General features: G+C 57.0%; 8 protein-coding genes across 8 annotated transcripts; 5 read left to right on the top strand and 3 right to left on the bottom strand.

Annotated features, from left to right (window-relative positions):
- Window positions 1–1,193: 1,193 nt before the first annotated feature.
- Window positions 1,194–2,233, bottom strand: SLS55_004175 (uncharacterized protein; the record flags this gene model as incomplete). Its single annotated transcript, XM_066775634.1, has 2 exons — window positions 1,194–1,250; window positions 1,307–2,233. 2 exons carry the CDS (start codon window positions 2,231–2,233, stop codon window positions 1,194–1,196), a joined length of 984 nt encoding a protein of 327 aa, XP_066633515.1.
- Window positions 2,234–3,279: 1,046 nt separating this feature from the next.
- SLS55_004174 (uncharacterized protein) lies at window positions 3,280–4,523 on the top strand (the record flags this gene model as incomplete). The annotated part of the gene is made up of 4 exons (XM_066775633.1): window positions 3,280–3,673; window positions 3,772–3,798; window positions 3,852–4,232; window positions 4,306–4,523. 4 exons carry the CDS (start codon window positions 3,280–3,282, stop codon window positions 4,521–4,523), a joined length of 1,020 nt encoding a protein of 339 aa, XP_066633514.1.
- A 2,386-nt stretch (window positions 4,524–6,909) lies between these two features.
- CYC1 (iso-1-cytochrome c) lies at window positions 6,910–7,686 on the bottom strand (the record flags this gene model as incomplete). The annotated part of the gene is made up of 4 exons (XM_066775632.1): window positions 6,910–7,029; window positions 7,116–7,274; window positions 7,354–7,385; window positions 7,671–7,686. 4 exons carry the CDS (start codon window positions 7,684–7,686, stop codon window positions 6,910–6,912), a joined length of 327 nt encoding a protein of 108 aa, XP_066633513.1.
- A 935-nt stretch (window positions 7,687–8,621) lies between these two features.
- Window positions 8,622–9,316, top strand: SLS55_004172 (uncharacterized protein; the record flags this gene model as incomplete). The annotated part of the gene is made up of 4 exons (XM_066775631.1): window positions 8,622–8,864; window positions 8,921–9,004; window positions 9,070–9,083; window positions 9,139–9,316. The coding sequence occupies 4 exons, from the start codon at window positions 8,622–8,624 to the stop codon at window positions 9,314–9,316; spliced, it is 519 nt and encodes a 172-aa protein (XP_066633512.1).
- Window positions 9,317–10,832: 1,516 nt separating this feature from the next.
- Window positions 10,833–11,485, top strand: SLS55_004171 (uncharacterized protein; the record flags this gene model as incomplete). The annotated part of the gene is made up of 2 exons (XM_066775630.1): window positions 10,833–11,360; window positions 11,474–11,485. 2 exons carry the CDS (start codon window positions 10,833–10,835, stop codon window positions 11,483–11,485), a joined length of 540 nt encoding a protein of 179 aa, XP_066633511.1.
- A 1,747-nt stretch (window positions 11,486–13,232) lies between these two features.
- Window positions 13,233–14,096, top strand: SLS55_004170 (uncharacterized protein; the record flags this gene model as incomplete). Its single annotated transcript, XM_066775629.1, has 1 exon — window positions 13,233–14,096. The coding sequence occupies one exon, from the start codon at window positions 13,233–13,235 to the stop codon at window positions 14,094–14,096; it is 864 nt and encodes a 287-aa protein (XP_066633510.1).
- A 1,583-nt stretch (window positions 14,097–15,679) lies between these two features.
- SLS55_004169 (uncharacterized protein) lies at window positions 15,680–17,610 on the bottom strand (the record flags this gene model as incomplete). Its single annotated transcript, XM_066775628.1, has 3 exons — window positions 15,680–15,813; window positions 16,133–17,090; window positions 17,230–17,610. The coding sequence occupies 3 exons, from the start codon at window positions 17,608–17,610 to the stop codon at window positions 15,680–15,682; spliced, it is 1,473 nt and encodes a 490-aa protein (XP_066633509.1).
- A 756-nt stretch (window positions 17,611–18,366) lies between these two features.
- Window positions 18,367–19,599, top strand: SLS55_004168 (uncharacterized protein; the record flags this gene model as incomplete). The annotated part of the gene is made up of 3 exons (XM_066775627.1): window positions 18,367–18,554; window positions 18,601–18,800; window positions 18,854–19,599. 3 exons carry the CDS (start codon window positions 18,367–18,369, stop codon window positions 19,597–19,599), a joined length of 1,134 nt encoding a protein of 377 aa, XP_066633508.1.
- Window positions 19,600–20,080: the final 481 nt, after the last annotated feature.

The raw sequence follows: 20,080 nt of genomic DNA, 5'->3' as shown, positions 1-20,080 counted from the left end.
GCATTTCAAAAGTGAAGAAGATTGATTGGACGACAGTCCACAACGTCGGTCTTCGCTTGTGCAAGCGCCATCTTTCACCATCGGGATCTAGATTCCGCTTAGCCACTGTACACTTTCGTGTGTCCGAATCAGGCCCCCAAGAGTTGAGACGGGCTCTTACGTAGATGCTGTGGAGAACAGGCGGATCTTCGGAGCATCCGAAGTATCCACGATGCACGTTTTCTGAGCCTTGGTGGCGAACCTTGGTGATGGTGGTGGTGGCAAAGGGTCGAAGAGGATGGCTGAATTTTTGCATCAAGGCTTGGAGAACCAATGCTTACTGACGTAACTGTGCAGAGGCAGAGACACTGCCTGCGTAATCTAAGGTGGGCCTTTTTTTCCCTGTTCAGAGATTGGCATGTGAGGTGGGGCTGCGGCTGCTTGTTGCGGTGGGGAAACTGGGGAAAGGGGAACGACGACCACTGCTCGCCCACGGCTTTGCGGATGATGGTTTGCGATATATTTGATCATACACGCGTAGGCCGCACATGTCACCCACCCTACATGTGAAGGCGCGAAGCTTTGCGTAGCACAACAGGAATTTCTGCGTTATGCCTGTTTTTGCTCGCTGACAATCAGTGTTGCGCAGCTGCGCTTACTGCTGCAGTCAAGTGCGGTGTGGCGTGCGGATTCCGGGAGCTTTGAGGCACATTGCGTATTGAAAATTACAAAGCGGTTGCATGTGTCTAGACACACAAGCGGGCGTAGGATACGTCTTTAACAAGAAGGCGGGCTCAGGTGCCTAATACGCAATGGGAAGGGAAAGAACCTACGGGTGGCGTTGACAGGAGCTATGTATGGGAGCTTATGAGCGCCAAGTTGACGCTGTGGAGTAATGCCTGAAAAGCACCATGAGTGCAAACGCCAATGGCTTGCAGTGTTTCGCTCAGGATTTGAGGTTGTCGCAGTGGGGATTTGGAACAATCAAGGCATTCATCATAAACATGCACAGCCAAAACTACCAAAGACTCGAAGGGAATAGGCGCACTGTGGCGCCTATTTGTTAATTGTTTCTCTATCACAATTAGCTGCTGATTTTTTTCCTCGCAGCGGGTGGTATGACTATTGATTTGTTCCAAAACGCCAGAAAACAGTAAAAATAATTCGCTCAAGTGCCGTCATGGTCGTATCTCAGGATTCCTAATGCATCGCATCTACCACTTGACGACCTTGTTGGGGAAGTACTCATCGATGAGCTCCTGGTAGTAGTCCTGTGAATGTCCGTTAGTGTCTGCCACAGAAAATTCCAAGAAGTGATGGAACATACCTTGAGCTCCTCGGCCTTGGGCATGTCGTCGCTCTTGGAGTAGAGGTCGTAAGGGTTGAAAGCCTTGACAGCCTCAAGCATCTTCTTGTCCTTCTCGTTCATCATCCACTGGTACGCACCCCTGTTGTGCCAGGGGTAGAAGGAGTGGTAGCGGATCATGGCGAGACCCTCATCGGGAATGGTGGACTGCTCCTTGGCAATGTGGTAGAGGTACTCGTCGTGGCCCCAGGAAAGCATGACGTTGTCAAGACCGCAGCCAGGAGTGTAGATGCCGTACTCATCACCGTAGATCTCGTGGCCATAGTCGGGGTTGCCCTTGAAGGTATCGGGGTAGATGATGCGCTTGTCAAAATCGCAGCCAACAGGGAAAGTGTCACCGACAACATCCCACTGGCCCCGGGCGTCGAAGAAGAAGAGAAGCTTGCCAAGGTCGTGAATCAGACCAACAAGCTGCATCCAGCGAGGCTTGCCGTCGCGGCGGATAGCCTCAGCAGTCTGAAGAAGGTGCTCAATCTGGGAGAGCGAAGTGTCGGGGTCAGACTCGTCGATGAGGGTGTTGAGCTTCTCGATGGCCTCCCAGACAGTCATCTCAGCGCGGGTCTTGGAGCGGAAGTCGTTACGGGCCTTGATGTTGTAGGCAACGGTCTGCTTCTCGTGCTGCTCGCGGTAGAAGTTCTTGACGCGGTCGCAAGCCTCCTCATACTGGCGGAACTTGGTCTTGTCCTTCTCGGCATCGAACTTGGACTTGGAGTAGATGTCGGCCTCCTCGTCGGTGTAGCCCTCCTTCTTCATGGTGTCGCGGAGGACGTTGACGGCATCGATATCGTCGGAGAGCTCCTCAAGAGCCTGGCCATCACGCGCCTTGTTGATCGAGTCCTTGGTGGGGACGGGCGCAGTGGCGTTGTTCTCGAGAGCGATGGGGGCCATGGTGAAGGTAGTGCGTGCTGCAAGAGCAGTGGGTATCTCTGGGAATTGCAAAGTAAAGAGGAGACTGGCTGGAAAGGTAGTGAGGAGAGGACTTGGTGGATGATGGCAGAGGGATGGAGCCGTGCGGACGTGGTGTGGTTAAATATCAAACTACACCAAGGTACTTTGCTCAGACACACAGAACAGGCAATGGCAAAGCGCGGAGGGCCTGGGCCAGGGCGTCCCCGGAATCCATGACGAGAGGCATGCTGGAAACTTAGTTCCCAGCAGCCCTCTCCGCAGAACTGCACTCCCCACAATCTGACGGCAGGAGAAACGCTCGCGCTGTGGTAGGCTCATCTCGCCCTCCCCCCAGCGATGGCGGTCTGCAGCTCCGCCCCGGGAGCCGCGAAGGCAGGTTTGCCCCGGCAGGCCTGAGCATCAGGTTACACAGGCTGAAAAAGGCAAGCTGTTGATGTCAGCGGGGAAGGAGCGCTTCGGAAACCACTTTTCGCTAGCGCGGAGAAACTGGACACACCTGCCCCGGAGATCGTGCTTGGCACAACAGCCTTCTGGAAGGCCTCGATTACCCATCGCCACCCACGTGAGGAAGGCCTCGAGAGACTGCGAGCGTCAAGAGAAGGAAGCCGCTTCGGCCTGCCTGTGTCCGCACGCACGCACGCCTCATAGCCGGCAACGGCGTCTGGCTCAGTGCAGTCGAGAACGACTACTGGGCGCGAGCCTCAGCGGCAGGCCGCATGCGCTGCCAAAAGCTTCGGGCTAGCCGCGCCGGAACTGACCTCTTCCTCTCCCACAACGGCACTTTGCCCTAGGTAAAGCCTCCCCGCGCTGCTGCCGTTGCGGCTACTTGATCCCCGGACGTGCGCACGTGCCGGGCCCTCGCCGACGAAAACACCGATGGCCGACGCCGGGGGACCAGGGCTGTGGCGTCATCGGCGTTTGACTGCATTGGCTTGCGCGGGGAGGTGGGGTGGGGTGGGCGGCGCGACAGCTGTTGACTTCGCGCCCTGAGCAGTAAAAACAGCGCGCACGCCATCGTTTCTGCCATGAACCCTTCTCTCTGCAACTTCATCCTCAAGTCTACTCCCTCCAGCATCCTCGATCCCAAGCCCACCATGAGCATTCCTCTCCCCCTCAACACCGGCGCCACCATCCCCGCCCTTGGCCTAGGCACCTGGCAGTCCGAGCCTGGCCAGGTCAAGGCTGCCGTATTTCACGCCCTGAAGTCGGGCTACCGTCACATTGACTGCGCCTACATGTACGGCAATGAGGGTGAGGTCGGCGAGGCCTTCAAGGAGGCCTTTGACGCCGGCATTGTGAAGCGCGAGGATGTCTTCGTCACCACCAAGCTGTGGTGCACCTTCCACTCGCGCGTTGAGGAGAACCTCGATGAGAGTTTGAGGCGCCTGGGTCTGGACTACGTCGACCTGTACCTGATGCGTGAGTATTCCTCAGCCCTGTAGCCGACGGCGGTGTCTCCTCCTGCCCGCCCACTACTTCTTACCTGTGAAGACCGAGGCTAATTGAACGAACCACAGACTGGCCAGTGCCTATGAACCCCAAGGGTATGCAGCGCAACAAGCTTTCCAAGCAATTCTCAAACTGACGAGTGGCGTAGGCAACCACCCCACCATTCCCAAACTTCCCGATGGCTCCCGTGATTTGGACAAGTCGTGGTCGTTCATTCAGACCTGGAAGCAGCTCGAGGAGCTGCCAGCGAAGGGGAAGGCCAAGGCCATTGGCGTTGCGAACTTCTCCGTTCCCTTCCTTGAGGCTCTCCTCAAGGAGGCTAAGATCACCCCCGCTGCCAACCAGATCGAGAACCACCCGTATCTGCCGCAGCAGGAGATCGTTGATTTCTGCAAGTCCAAGGGCATCCACATTACTGCCTACAGCCCCTTCGGCAGCACTGGCAGCCCCATGTTCAAGGAGGAAGGTGTCCAAGAGCTTGCCAAGAAGTACAATGTCGGTCCTGGCAACATTCTGCTGAGCTACCACGGTGAGTTTGATTCCGAGGCGGGACTGCTTTTTCCACCAATGAGTTCAGAGTAAACTGACGGATTTTTTTCCAGTTGCGCGTGGCAGCTCCGTTCTCGCTAAGTCGGTCAACCCCTCCCGGATAGATGAGAACAAGAACATCGTCAAGCTCAGCTCGGAGGATCTGGAAGCTCTGGAGAAAATCCACAAGGTCAAGGGCATCACCAGATTCATTTATCCCGCCTTTGGGGTCAACCTTAGGTTCCCCGACAAGTCTGAGCCGGAGGGCTACGACCCTCTTGCCAACCTGTAGATGTATACCCATGGTTAGAGGGGGGGAATCAAAAGCATGACCAATGATTGATAGAATCCAATGAAATGATGATTACATACCTTTTAGCCATTTGCTCGAGTCCTTGAATGCGTAACTCACAGTCGGAGGGGGGGAGAATTGATCAGCATCCGGCACGGGGCCGCCCGCGGGGCGGAAATGTGCAGCACCCAACCGAGGCGCGGACTCGCTGATGCCAGCCCCATCATCGACACTGGACTAGTTGTCCGAGACTGTGACTTTTTGGCTCCGACTGTCCCACCCGAAGCTGTCAACGGGCTGACGCGAACACAGCATTTGAGACGGTCACACTCGACAATCATACATGCAGTAGCCGACTTGTCACTTTTTACCAACTGCTCTCGCATTCCCCGCTCGCCTCGCCTTGACGCTACGTCACCATCAGCTCTTCGAGTCACAACCACCCCTCTGTCTTAGCCCTGTGGCACTCCCCGGAGACGATTCCGCTTTTTCTTTACTCGCGCCGCTGGTCTTTCTCCATACCAACCGTTGAGGATAACGCTCTGGCATGATCGCCATGTCTTCCTCTCATCGCCACAACCAGCCATACACCCCACTTCAGCAAGACCGACAGGCACGCAACCGACCCGCCCACATCCACAGCGCAGCGGCGCCTCACCGCGGTGGCGGCATAAGCAATGTGAGGCAACAACACCACCAACGCGCGGCGCTGGCACGCGACGAGACCTTCGAGGAGCGCGAGCGGCGGTACAACGCGGCGCGGATACTGGAGAGCAACGAGATGCTGATCTGGCACTCTGTCGCGCGGAACGAGGTATGCTACCTCTCCCCTTCTCTTTCCTTTTTGCTTCGATGTCGAGGCTAGGGCCAAGGGAGGGTGTGAGGGAAGGCAAAAGGCTGAAGAGTAGCTGTGCACGGACGAGTGGATGCACTCGCTGCCATCTCTTGCCGTACATATTGCTCGTGCAAGCTTTCAACCGCGGTTGCTAACGACATCTGCTCTTTCATTCGCAATAGTCTCTACCTCAGACTCGCCTTCATTTCGAGAAGATTGTCGCCGGCTTCGACAGCGACGACTCGGATCCCGAATGGGAAGACGCGACGCCCCCTCCCCCGCCACAACAGCAGCAGCCGTCCGGCTCGCGGTCAGCGAGTGGCAGCAACAAGAGGGATAGGGAGAGCAACAGCCCTGCGTCGCGAAAGAGCAGGTCGGGCACGCCGGCATGACGGTGCTAGCATTCTGGAAGGAAGTACTTCGCGTGAGCGAGCATATTTGGGGCCCCGTCATCTCATCGCGCGGCTCGGGCAACGCGTTACACAACACAATGGACATGGGAGAGCTGCAGGAATGGACAATGGAGAGGCTCAGGAGGCCAGACATGCGGAATATGCCCGGCGATTAGATACCCAAGCGCGCAACAGCATGAGAGAACGAGTATACGAAGTTCTACTGTGCTTTCACACGCGCGCATGCTATGGCCCTCAAGATTTCCTCCGGCTCATGCCAGCGCAGACGGGGGCACAGACGGGATCTCCGGGAGCTTTGGCGCACGTTTCCGCCAACGCGTGCTTCTTCTGGTTGTCAGCGCCGGTGGCGTGACATCCTTAGGACCCCAACGCTCAATTACCGCACGTCACTGTGCTCTACGCCGCATCAATGAAACGGACGAGAAAGCCACGTCAGCGCGATTGCAATTGTCCATACAGCGAGGGCTGCGACGAAGTCTGTCAGCGGTAGCGGAGCTGTGAGCATTTCCCAAAAGCTGCGTGTCTGATCGGCCCGTTGAAGGCGGAGCGGCTCCGCCCGAGAACAGCACGGAGGACGGAACAAGGTGGGAAGTATTGGGCCGCCAACGCCCACAGGGGGTGAGCGTTTGTAGCTGAGCCTTGGTGCCGCAAGCATAGTGAGTGCGTCGCCCCGATCCGGCACCTTCAGTGTTCGCCGACCGACGGGTTTCAGTGGAAGCTTGATGGTCGGCGCTCAGTTCAAGTCCTCTCGCTTCGTCCCGAGCCAACTGGTGCGGTATGACGTGCCCCCTGTGCAGATGGAAAAAAGTTTAATGCGTGCGCATTGCAAACGAGTGACGTGTGTCAGCACTAAAGACAAATCGCGAATGTGTAAACAGATCAGCACAGCAGGTGTTCAAGTTGCTGATGGGGAGCCCGAAGTCGGAAGTGGAGAATGAATCATTTGTTGGTATCGCCGGACCTTGACCCACTGTTAAAACGGTCTATGTCTAGCATACGCAAAGCCATGTATTATACAAGCGCAAAGGAGGAACACCACCAACGAAACCCGCCTATAGTACGTCTAAGTCTTGATGGTACATGATAAGAGGGGAAGCGGAGAAGGTAGAAGTCGTGGAGGTATCGTAGGTTAGGTCATTTATGCGGTCTCGTCCTTGAGGAAGGTGATCAGGTCGTTGCGGTCCTTGGGCTTCTTAAGACCGCCGAAGGCCATCTTGGTACCCGGGATGTACTTCTTGGGGTTCTCGAGGTAGTCGAACTGTACGAAACTGTCAGACAGGAGCTCGCGCAACGCCGGCGCTGCAAGCTAGTGCAGCGTCTTCCACCACACGGTTGGAAACATACCAGAGAGTTCTCGTCCCACGTGACACCCTTCTGCTTGTTGGCGTCGGTGTAGGAGAAGCCGTCGACCTGACCGGACTTGCGACCGAAGAGACCGTGGAGCTTGGGGCCGACCTTGTTGCCCTCGTCGGCCTTCAGGGTGTGGCACTGGGCGCAACGGGTCTGTGAAGATTGTTAGGACGAGCTCAAGCGCACGCTAGCAAAACCGGTTTCCCGGAGAGCGCTCTCAGCGGCAACGTACCTTGAAGAGGTTGGCACCCTTCTTAGCATCACCTGTGGCAAACTGTTAGCGGCTGGCCAATCGATGCGATTGTGTTGTCTTTGAGAATTGGACTGCGCCCCGACGCGTCGCAGACGAAGGTCTCAATCGCGGAAGCGGTCAACCGGCGAGACGGAGGCGCAAAGCTGCGCGCCCAGTCAAGGGACTTCAGGGTGGCGAGCACCAGCCCGTATATCCGTCGCCAGGTGTGACAATTGCCTCCGGACCCAGAGAGAAACCATCGTTGCGTCGCGTTGAGAGCCGTGGGTGAAAGGGGACAAGGAGAGTCGCGCGCGTACCGGCCTCGAAACCCATTTTGATTAAAGGTTTAGGTGTGTAGCGTGTGGAGAGAAGAAGAAGGCGTAGGGATTGGAGGTCGACGTGATCTGTCGGAGTCGCAGAGGAGATCGATGGAGTGCGCTGGGGAAGGAGAAGGGGAGAAGAAAAAGTCGTTGGTGACGGAAGAATCGTCTTTAGACCAGGTCAGCCGCGTGCGGCCAGCCAATGACAGCGAAGATGATTTTTAGGGTCGGTCGGAAGAACACGGGCGAGCGGCAAACCCCCGTGGCGGTGTGGCTGATTGGAATGCGCGCCTCGGTCGGCGATTCCTCGCACAACGGGGCGTGGCAGGAGCCATGTGCCGGCTTGAAGACCGCTCTGTGGCTCTGGTACCGGATGGCGATGCGGCATCATCGGCACCCGGCGCTGAGGTCATGTGCGAGATTCTGCGAACCTTCGGTACTGCGTCCAGGCCCGCGCACGCGCAGCCGCACGCTCCGACTGACGTATGCTGCCATGAATCATGACGACGTGCACTGTGGCATTGTTATCATCATCCCGCTCGACGCTGCAGCAGCGACTGTTGTTCCGAGTGCTCCAAGTCTGGGCCCGCATTGCCCGGCACTGGGAGCTGGACGGGCGGCGATGATGCACATACAGCTACTGCAGCTTCCCTGTCGCCAGCTCTGCGGGTGCCCGGTTTGGGCGGCCTTGGCCGCGCGCTGCCAGATCGATGAGGGGACAGACATCGTATTTTCACTTCTGTTTTGCCAGACCACCTTTCCCACCGCGGGTCACTGTACAATCACTCCTAGCGGCCACCCGCCCTGGAGCTGGTCAGTTTCTGGCGCACGACTCCCTTCCTATCTAGCTGGCCTTGCCTATCACCGCCCACTTTCCACTAGTATGCAGGTAGTGTCCCGCCGACGCGCGCCGCACTCGCCAAACTTTCTGTCGGCCCTGCAATCAACATGAACCAAATCCCCGATGCGCTCTACTGCGACCAGGAGACCACCACCTGGGTCGTCGTGGGCGCCAGCAGAGGCATTGGCCTCGAGTTCGTCCGCCAGCTGATAGCCCGCGGAGAAAAGATCATTGCGACGGTGCGGCAGCCGTACGCCGAACATGCGTCTGCGCTTTGGGGCCACTCGGGAAACGACCATGGCCGCTGCCAGATGTTTGTCTGTGACATTCTCTCGGAAGCCAGCATCGCAGTATGACTTGTCACTTTCGCGCCGTCGGAGAGCAGTGTTGGTTGATCAGTGAACAGAACTTCGTGAACCAGCTCGCCGCGATCCCCAACCTCAAGATAGACTATGTCGTAATCAATGCCGGTGTCTTGAGATACCCCAATGTGAGCCTAATGCCTCCTCCGTACTACTCGCTCGGCTGGGCATGGACTGACTATGCTTTGCACAGAGGGCCACTGAACTGTTGGTGCTCCGCGTAACCCTGGAGACGTATGCATGTTTCTCATCATCAGTCCAGATCGTTCGACGAGTTTGCCTTCCACCTCCACACCAATACCATTGGCCCGATCATCACCGCGCAGAAGCTGCTCCAGACCAACATCCCGATTGGTACCATTGTTTTCATGTCCAGCGACTCGGGGTCGGCCATCAACTTTCGCGAGATGGAAGATGGGTATTGCCAAGAGCTCTGCTAACCGTATTCTTGGGCTGACACACCCCAGGTTTGCCGCCTACGCCGCGTCAAAGTGTGCTCTTAACCAAATGCTCCGGGTAACCCGCTTCATCGCCCCCCTTTCCTCCATTGCTGACACATAGCCAAAGCACATGGCCGCGGAGTTGCAACGGAAGGACGATGACACGATTATCCTCGCGATTCATCCGGGAGAAGTGGCAACGTAAGACTCGCGGGTGCCTGGAAGTGTTTTGTGAGGCTTACTTGCTTTAGGGATATGTCCAACATCGCTCTGCCTTGGCCCATCGCCGGCCAAATCAGCCCCGAGGTATCTGTCGCGGGAATGATCGATGTCATACAAAGCAAAGGCATCCAGCATAGCGGTACTTTCTGGACGTGGGAGAACGTGGTGAGTGGTCACAAGCCCAAGACAGCGTCCTCGAGCGGCATTCGCTGACAATGGGAAGCCTCACCCTTGGTAGCGGCATACGAACGCCACCAGGAAGACCGACCGGTGAGGCGGCATTTGATGTTTACTTTTCTGGTCAGCCGCCACGTCACCTGCGCCGCGACGCAGAGGCTCTTTGCTCGGGTTTATTGAGAGCGCAGTGCCTCGCGCCGCTTTGCTCGGCGCAGATGAGCGCTGCGGAGGCCGAGATGGGGGAGCGTCGAGAGCAAGTTAGGCGACGGCCGCCGATGACGGTTGCGGACCGGCTGGCACTCCCGACGGGCGCTGCAGGAGGGCAGGATGACCCTTGCATGTATACAGACGCTTTATGACTGATGGTATGTAGGCATTTCTGCATGTTCTAGGATCCAAGACACAGCGGAGCTCGGGATAGGCCGGCGGAAAAGTGGGAAGTCGGGCAGCGCGCATAAGTGCTCCATGCCGTCCCAACGCGAGTTCGGTGCCAATGTAGATTACACAGGTGAGCTGCGATGCAGACGGACGTGGCGCCGCTCGAGGTGCGGGCACGGCACGCACAGCGCATGGCGGGCGGGAGTGCGCAGGAGAACATGCGGCTCTTGGGCGAATCTCACGATGGTGCCGCCTCGTCCTTGACGCCACTGCGATGACTGAAGCCGTATTCGGGCACGTCGGGCGCCTCTGGGCCCAAAATAGGCGGCCACGCGCGTGGCGAGGGGAAGGGGCGGCGATTGGAAAGGCCCCTTGCGGCTCGTTTTTAGCTCTGGAGAAGAGGCGGAGGTGCGGTGACGGCAAGGCTCCCAGTGGCAGGCGAGCCCCAGACGTTGCCGCTGTCAGCGCCGCCAGACCCTGACCAGGCCCTGAAGAGACAAGCGGCAGCGCCCATCGCCCGCTCGACGCTCCACCCGGACCGCTTCTTGCAGGGCCATGCGTCAGCGCGCGCCCGCCCATCACACATCACACCCCACCACACACCCTCCCAACTCGCATGGCGTTGCGTGACTGCTTTCGCCTGGCTATGCTGCATCCTCCGCCTTAAAGCCCGACCAGCTCTCCCTTGTAATCCGCTTTGCTTTCCCCTTCTCTCGCCAACCTAGAGCCATCGCCGTGCATGGCATACCGCGACTACGACGGGCGGTCCCGATACTCGAGCCGCTACGAACCGAACACCTCGCGGTCGCGCGACTACGATCATGTCAAGGGCCCCGACTACTCCTATGATCGCCGTCGCACCGACTACGCTGCGTACTGCGCGCCAGACCAACGGCATGTCGCAGACTACGACGACCGTTACGCCGATGACACCAACTATACCTACGCCGCCTACGACTTGCGTGACCGCGACTGCTACCCACCCACCCCACCTCCAACCGCTTCGTATCGCGTCGAGCGGCGCCGTCTAGAATCGTGGCCACCATGTCCCACTGCCGAGGACCTGGAAGTAGCTCTTGCCAGGGAGGTGAATCATGTCTTGCAGGAGGGTGGGCGTGAGGACGAAGCGCCCAACCGGGGCTACATTGATCAGGACCCTATAATGATCGAAGTGGAGGAGGAAATGGCGCGCTTCAACCCAGAGCGCCGCTTTGTGCTAGTACCGGGGGCTGGTGATGGTGTAGAGAAGAGTTTGGACGACGTTCAGGTTCGAGGAAGCATGCGCCAGCCCGCGGATCGCCAGAAGGCACCGCCCTTGCAGACCGATCTGCGCGATCCACCCGTCAACACTGCACGTTCGCACTCGCCCTGTTCTTCCAGCCGAACACCTAGCGACACCAAAAACCAGCCCTCCAGAGACTCATATCTCTCGCCGAAGTCCGCGGCATCCTCAGCAGCCTTCGGCAGGGCACCCGGAGCTAGGGCCGACACGAACAGAAATGCTGCGCATGTCAAGTCCCGGCCTGCTCCACTGCAGACAAAATCGCTCTTCTCGACTGATTCCCCGCGTGAGAATGGTGTATCCGACGGCTCAGACCAATCTGCAGACGAGTCATTGAAGTTGCGAGCACGACGGAGGTCGACGCGGTACTCCTTCAATCCGGCCGAATTGAAGAAGGATGATCTTCGCACATCCTTACACGACCTCCATTCCCCGGCTGAGCGCGTTGCTTCACCTTACTCGTATGCTCCTGCCGACCTGAAAAAGGACGACACCAGAGGCCCACTAAGCACACCTGCTCCTGGGCGAGATCGTGTATCATCACCCTATTCCTACACCCCAGCGGAGCCGAGAAAAGACGACATAAAACATCCTGCCCTCGACTCCGAGCCAATCCGGGAGCGTATATCATCGCCTTATTCGTACAACCCTTCTGACCTCAAGGAGGATGTTCGAAACGTTCCACATGAACGTGACCCCATGAGAGATCGTCCGCCTTCGAGATCATCAGTTCCCATGCATGGACGCCCCTCTACGCCTTCCCGGACAACACCTCGCTCAACGCCCAAAGGCTCGGGATCGTCAGCCGGGAACACTCCCTCGTCCTCCCAATTCTTCAATGATTTGCCCTGGGCGAGACCGAAACTATCCCGCCAGACGACGGCAGAGACTTTGTACGGAAGTACAGAAGAAGGCCAACAAAGCTCGAAATCCTCCAAGCGCTCGTCTAGGCCACCTTCACCAAAGCCGCGGGAAAACAAGCTTCCGCCATCGCCACCGCGGTCTCCAAGGTTTAGGCATCAAGACATCGATGCGAGGATTCGCAGTGATCCTAGCTCCCGTCCAGGATCTCGAATATCACGTACTAGTTCCCCTCTTCCGGACGATCAGACCTTTCGCTCGCCTTCTCCGCGCATTGAAATCAACAGCGGTCGTCCTGAACGCGTATCAACGTTCCCTACGGCCAACTCCCCAAGGGAGCGGTCGAGGCCTGTGTCTCGACAGAGTCGTTACGATTCGGCTTTGTCCGGTGATGCTGACCACTTTTTGAAAGGAGCCCCCCCTAGGATTGATATTCAGTCTCCTTCACCAGCCCGGCATCCGGCCTCCAAGTCGACAACATCGCTGCCGTATCCTGTGGATGACAACCCAACATTGATGATGCCAGAAGAGCAAAGCTACCAGTTCATTCCGGAGAGCCCACGAAGTCCCCAAAGAACCAATTCGGATTACCAGCGGGGTCCAGTGATCGTACCAATACCGACCCATGTTCGGGAGGGGGACAATGCCACTGCAAGATCACCCTTACGCCGCTCTTTTTCAGAAAGCAGTGTGCATACAGAGCACGCCGACTTGCGCGCAGCGCCGTCATCTGTTCGAGGTAATGAGCTGCAGAGAGAGACTGTTCCAGAGATGCCAGAATTACCGCTACCACCATGTCCGCGCTCGACGTATTCTACAAAGTTTCGCGACTGGTATACTCTGGACAGCGCTCCGTCGTTTGACATCTGCCCCGATTGCCTGGAAAAAATCATCGGTCGTTCCATGTTCCAAAAATACTTCGTGAGGGCGCCCTCAACGGACATACCGAAGAAGTGTCACTTTAGTTCCCCGTGGTACCGACTCGCCTGGCTGATGATGTTGAAAGAGAAGCGAAGAGACCTGGACTTGATTTTCTCCTTGGCCTCCATCACCGACACTGAAGAGCCTTGTCCCGGTGAACACGAGGATGTGCGAGCGTGGTATGGTCTTCCCAACAAGAGAGGCAACGAGTTCATTCCCAACCTTCATATTTGCGAGCGCGATCTGTTGTACCTTGAAGCCCTTATGCCAACGCTGCGTGGCTACTTCCAACGCATCGACTCCTCATCAGCACGACTGTGCTCTTTCAGAATGAAGAGCAAACGCTTCCCACAATACCTCGACACGCTACTCGAAATCCACGAAGGAGCATTGAGGTCACGCAGCGGCACTGCGGATTTCTCCCGGTTCGTGGATCGAGCGAGCGAGCACGCGTGGAAGCGGGAGTGCTCGCGCGACACCGTCTTCCTCGGTAGCCTTTGGCACACGTATCCCGGCCTTCCCGAGTTCACCGTCTGCGAAGAATGCTACGACGACGTCGTGTACCCAGATGTTAAGCGTGGTTCCAGGCTAGCCGATGGGGTCACGCGCACTATGGGTTTCGTCCCCAGCGAAGCGGAGCTCGTGACAGGCGAGGGCAACTCGTGTCAGCTGTACAGCCCACGCATGCGCCGGATTTGGGCACGCGCCGTCCAAGACGACGATGCGGTGTACCTAGCGCGCAAGGTCCGCGAGCGGAGAAAGATACAGCGTGACCTCAACAATCAGGAACGCAGTTTGAGGCGTCATTTGGAAGATGCGATGCGCGAGCGTGAATTTGGCTACTCGTACGGTAGCGGCAGCGTAAGCCAGACTCTCGAGCCGGCGAGGCTTAGGGGAGAGTTGGACAAGCTTCAGAGAGAATGGAAAGATTGGGAATAGGCCGACTTGAAGGATGAAAGACAAGCTTGGTATCGCATAGCCGTATTGGTATTGGTATTGGCATTGGCATGGGAAGTTGGTCTTTGGACTTGGTCAGCAAAACGCAAGTTGAATGCGTACCCTCACTGGTTACTTTTATTCACATCACAGCGGTGGGGCCTTTTGGGATTCGAGGGCGGTATCCTGTGGTATGTCTCTACGGCGTTCCTCTCACATTTTCAGCTACATTTCGAGTCATGCCTGGGGATGATGACGTTTACGAAGCACGACTGACACGATATGGGAACACGGCCTCCTACGGTAATTGGAATTCATAATTTAGCGCCCTTCTTGTTCAATTTGTCCTGCATATTCCTTTTTACAGCATGAAGCCGATGATGACGATCTATGGTTCCAAAAGCAAGCCAACTGGGAGAAGGAAGGGAGAAGTTTCATTCCACAAAATGATAGTCGAAACAGGTGTTGTAGAACCGCTTTCGATGCTCGTCTTTTTTGTCCTTTCGGTCTGTTGGACGTTGGGGGGAGCGACGTGTCCACTTGATCAATGGCTGGGTCTTTTCTCAAGTCTGTTCTTTTGAGTTTGCAAGAAGCGCGCAGTTAGTCCAAAATCTCGAATTATTCACTTTGCATATGGAGAAGCTGCTATTGAACAAGGAGTGATTCCTAGACTGATTGACGCCACGTCATGTCTCTAGCTAATCGTCGCAAACAAAGGGCTTACTGACATGTGACAGCATGGAGCTATCATTATGGTGCATTTACTACAATCGCAATGGGAAGGAACAGTCAGCTCGGGCATTTCTTTCCCAACCTTACCCACTGTGCTCCTACGGGGAGCACCGTGCGAAGTTCAATCCCCGTTCACTCGACGGAAAAGCGCCTTCCGATCCCGTGGAATCGACTTCCGTGACGTTTGGAAATGTAGGCCCCGAGATTGCGGAAGGGAGTTCCCTCGATACCATAATCCGATGGGGGAAGAATAGAGCATTAACAATGATAGTGAATGTTTGTGGTCTGATGTGGGTAATGACACGGATGCATCCTCCGGGAGATGATCTCCGAGAGCTAAAGGATCTACCGGATCTCCAGAAAGCGAACAAATTTCTTGGGCATGTGAAGATGGGCATTCGGTGACGGATAGGGGAACCTCTTTGACAACGGAAAAAAGAAACCGAGTTTGGGTCGGGTTGAGGCGATACGTCCAGCATGGGTTAGTCGTTGTATCTTCTTCTTCCTCTAGTGTTGTTCGCAGTGTAGAACACGCATTGACTTCTAGAAACGCAACGATATTCTGCTCGGAGAACACCATTCCACAGCTTTGCAGTGGTGATAAGGTCAGTATTCAGGCTTGAAAGCTTTAGTGATAAAAATATAAGGATTTGACAGGGCGCTGCCCGAGAAAGGAACATGCAAGAGGTATCTAATGCGCGAAACGGAAATCCAGACGCTTATTCCCTTTATCCCGGGTCGTGGCAAGGTAAATTTCTTTATCGTCGTGGCTCATAGCGTTCCATTTGGCTTCACGATCGCTACAAAAAAAAACCCCCCATTAGCTTGGCCGCAGAAGGGAGGGTTAGGGTCGCTTACCGGTTGATATTCACGTAGAAGTACTTAGTGCCCACGAATAACAGGATGTTAAAGATGCAGAAGAAGATCAGGATTTTGTTGCCACGGAGGTAGAGAGGCTTGTCGTCCTCGCGGTAGATCTGAGGGTCATCTTGTCAGCCAAGGATTCCTTCCTTACTCGGAGGAAGATTCGAAGGTACTTACGTTTGACCCGATGATATTATCTGCTTGGGCGCACATGTTGTACAGCGCGGATGCCACAGTCCGGGTCCTCACTGTACCCGCGTTACGGCTCGTATTGGCCACCAGGATCTACGCCAAGCAATCAGCCATTATCCCGAAATGTGTTCGAGGAGGTTGACTCACCGCATGTACATAAGGGAAGCCGACCAGAAAAGCAATGAGCACGTAACGCAAGCCCGCGGGCGCAGCCAACGGCAGTGCAAGCAACGCGAGCAGAAGCGGCAAACTCCACAGCTGGCCAACGGTCGCCAACAGGAAGCGCTCGTTGAGCTTCTCGGACAGCCAAGTCCAGAACAACAGCTGGATGACGTACAAGCACATGGGCGGGATGACGAGCAGGTTGGTGTCGAGCGGGTCGAAGCCGATTTCGCGCAGCTGCAGTGTCAGGTACGCCGTCATAGGATACTGTGGCACGAAGGCCGTCAATCCAAGCAGGTACAGCGGCCACATGTGCCAGTCGGCCAGGCACTCCCACAGCATTTGCGGCGTGATGGCTTGTCGGTTGTGCATGTCGCCCTTGGACGGGTCGTCGCGCAGCACCCGATTAATCATAATCTTCTCCTGACGTGCCGTGAACCAGCCCTCTTCGCCGCGGAATGCGCTGGCCGTCTGCGTCGGGCCGGGTGGGAGATAATACCACGACAGCACGCCAATCGCACCGGTGAGCAGCCCTTCGAGGAAGAAGAGCCACTGCCAGCCAGCGGCTCCGAAGAAGCCGCGTAGGCGGAGTAGCACGTAGGCTATGAAGGCGGAGGACATGTCGGTGGCCTTGGAGGAGACCCAGAACCAGGAGAGGCGGGTGGGCATCTCGGAACTGGTATACCAATAACTCAGGTAGAGGATCTGTTCGGGAACGAAACCGCCTTCGAGAGCACCGAGAAGACAGCGGGTGAGGAAGAAGGATTTGCGGCCGGAGATGAAGGCTTGCATGCTGGCAATGACACTCCAGGAGACCATCTGGATTGGGATCCAGTGGTCGGGACCCATCCACTTGGAGATGAGCTGAGAGGGCAGCTCGGCAAGGAGGAAGCTAACGTAGAAGATGGTTTGGCCGTAGTTGTAGTCGTTGGTTGTCAGGCCCAGATCATCGAGCATGTTGTCCGAGAGGGCCTGGGCAATGTTGCCGCGGTCCAGCTGCAGTGCAAAGAACATGATACACACCCACACGCAGATTCGCTTGTCGATCTGCAAACATCAGGAAACAGTCATCTATTTTGCTTTCATGTACATTGCGAAGCAAGGCGCCAGGCGAGAATCAATCAGGGCAACAACCATCTGAGCACCCACGCTGCACCTTGCTCCGCGATGCAAGATGGAAACATACCTTTCGCACGACCCGCCTTTCCTCTTCGGGTTCCCACTCAAAATCCGGATCATACCGATGCAATCCCTCGTAGCCTTCCACGGGGCGGTAATACTGGTCCAGTCCAGAAGTAGCAAATGTGGGGTCGGACTTCACCGTGCTGGCCGGGGCTTCCTCGAGCCAGCCGTCATTCTTCTTTGCATAGCCAATCTCGTCGAGCGTGGTGGGCGAGGCCATGTCCTCGAAGGCGCTCGCCTCTGCGGCAGCGAACGTGTACTGCGTCGACGACCAGGGAGACTGCTCGCTCCTCGTGCTCCCCGCGTACGGGCTGTTGGCTGTGGTGGCTATCCGCAGCCACGAGGGCTGCCGGCGGTGCTGGCGCCTGTCCTTGGAGATGGCCATGAGGGAGCTCGGCGGGGAGTTGCAGAGGCCGGCAGAGAAAGGAAAGAAGCCGAGAGAGGTTAGGTGCAGGCGGGTGTGCTGGCCGGGGCGGAAGCTGCAGTCCAAGTATGCCCAGCCAATGTGCGTCGTCACGCAAGCACGTCAGAAGAATGGGCCATGGTGAGCTCGAGCACCTGTCTCAAGCGCCCAGACTGGGGAGGATGTTCCGCGCAAGGTCCAGCGCATTGCGTGATTTGGCCAGGGGCTGGCGTGCAACACCACGAATCCGCTGCGTATGCATCCCGCGTTGACCAACCAATGGTCGCACCCGGCGTTTCAGGCCGTCCGTAATAGTCCCGCCCGGGGTTGCCAAGTAATTTATCTCGCACTGGACGTTGATTGGCCCGTCTGCGCTCGACAACAACATAGTCAGCATGCACCGCATTCCCGTCCGGGCCTCTGATACAGTGTCGCATCCGCCCAATCGAAAGGCTGTCATGACGGAAAGCCCATCGGCATGGTGCGATCGCAAACCGGCCTGATTGGCAACGTGCGCCGCGCCCTGCCTCAAAAGCGCGCCCATCATTGGGATCTCATGAGCCAAACCCACCCCGCTTTCTGCTTGTTATCGAGGTCGCCGATTAGTTTTGCCCCTCGGGCTATGCCTTGCGCCGTATATACTTAAGCTGCAGCGACCCCCTCGCTACAACACTTGTATTCTGTGACTATCACTTCTCGTGAAAGCTTGCCCTGTCCTCGCACCTGATTATCTCCAACATGGCTCCAGTCGCCGTTGAGCAGCAGCAACCTGTGCTTCCTCCGGCTCCCGTGCGAGGTCCGCTGGACTACAAGGTCGCTTTCAACTACGGCCCCAGGTCGTATAAGAAGGAGAATGAGGAGCACGGCAGCGGGACGCATGCGCCAGCCAAGTATCCGAAGTACCTGCCGACCTGGAGCCCCAAGACGTAAGTGGCAGACTGCCTTCTGGGGAAGCCGGCTAATGCCCGTCAGGTACCCGCCTCTTGAGCCTTTCGAGCACTACGACCACGGCAAAGACGCTGACCCGTCGTTCTCACACCTCTTCGCTACTGGCCAGCACAAGCCCTTGGCACCCAAGATTGGCTCTGAAGTCACTGGCGTGCAACTGAGCAAGCTCTCCGACAAGGCCAAGGACGAACTGGCGCTCTTCGTCGCCCAAAGGAAGGCAGTCGGTAAGAGACCTCGCCGATGCATATCCCAGACATCAGCGCTGACGGTGGAATAGCATTCCGGGGGCAGGACCTTGCCGACTTGCCCATCCAAGAGGCATTGGACTTCGGTGGCTACTTTGGAAGGCACCACATACACGTTTCGAGTGGTGCTCCCGAGGGATACCCGGAGATCCATCTCGTGCACCGCAGTGCCGATGAGACCACCGCCAGAGACTTCTTCCAGGAGAGGACAAACTCCATCACATGGCACTCCGACGTCACCTTCGAGGCCCAGCCCCCAGGCACAACTTTCTTGTACGTCTTGGATGGGCCCGAAGCCGGAGGTGACACCCTCTTCGCAAGCATGGTGGAAGCGTACAACCGCCTGTCTCCCGAGTTCCAGAAGAGGCTGCATGGTCTCAAGGCCATCCACTCCGGCTTCGAGCAAGCCGAGGCCAGTGCTGCTCGTGGCGGTGTCGTTCGCCGCACGCCTGTTGCCCATGAGCACCCTCTCGTCCGGACGCACCCTGTCACCGGCGAGAAGGCTCTCTTCCTCAACGCACAGTTCACGCGTCGCATCGTCGGCCTGAAGAAGGAGGAGAGTGATATGCTGTTAAAGTTCCTGTTCGACCACGTGGCTGCTGGCGCTGACTTCCAGGCCCGCCTCAAATGGGAGCCTGGCACTGTCGTCGTCTGGGACAATCGCGTCACTGCTCACACTGCCATCCTGGACTGGGATGACGGACACCGACGCCATCTCGCTCGCATCACGCCTCAGGCAGAGCGCCCTTACGAGACGCCATTCGAGGAGAAGAAATAGATGTCGTAGAATACGTGTGTGGCGCTTGATGGCCCTGGAGGACGGACGGCCGGCTGCCTATCCTGTCATTCGTGCCTGTAACGCATCTAATGATCATATGACTCCTGAGATTCTGCCCATGATGACAGGGAAACCCTAGTAGAAGTTGACAATGTTTGGTGGTGAACTCGAAGTGGAAACAGGCGTGTGGTGGTTCACGTGCTGCAACACCGTCCCATCATCCGCTTTGTGTGCAGCGTGACGGCAACGTGTATGCAGTCGCGCGACGCATCTGAGAGCGGACGGCGAGGTGGAGCGAGTGCTGCATTATTGAGTGGTGACGGACGCGGGTTGAGCCGGGCGACTTTTTGGCGCCCGCATGCCAAGGCCGGGCAATGCTAAGTCATCAGCCTTTTCGCCGGCATTCGCACCTCCATCGGAGCCCTTGCGAACTGCAGCAAACCACCGCCAACCCCAACCGACCCCATCTCCGCTCCGCAGG

This window comes from Diplodia seriata (assembly GCF_021436955.1).
Source record: "Diplodia seriata strain FDS-637 chromosome Unknown scaffold_4, whole genome shotgun sequence".
NCBI lineage: Eukaryota > Fungi > Ascomycota > Dothideomycetes > Botryosphaeriales > Botryosphaeriaceae > Diplodia > Diplodia seriata.
Note: the sequence above shows the minus strand (reverse complement) of the source record. Positions and strands in the feature narration are given on the sequence as shown.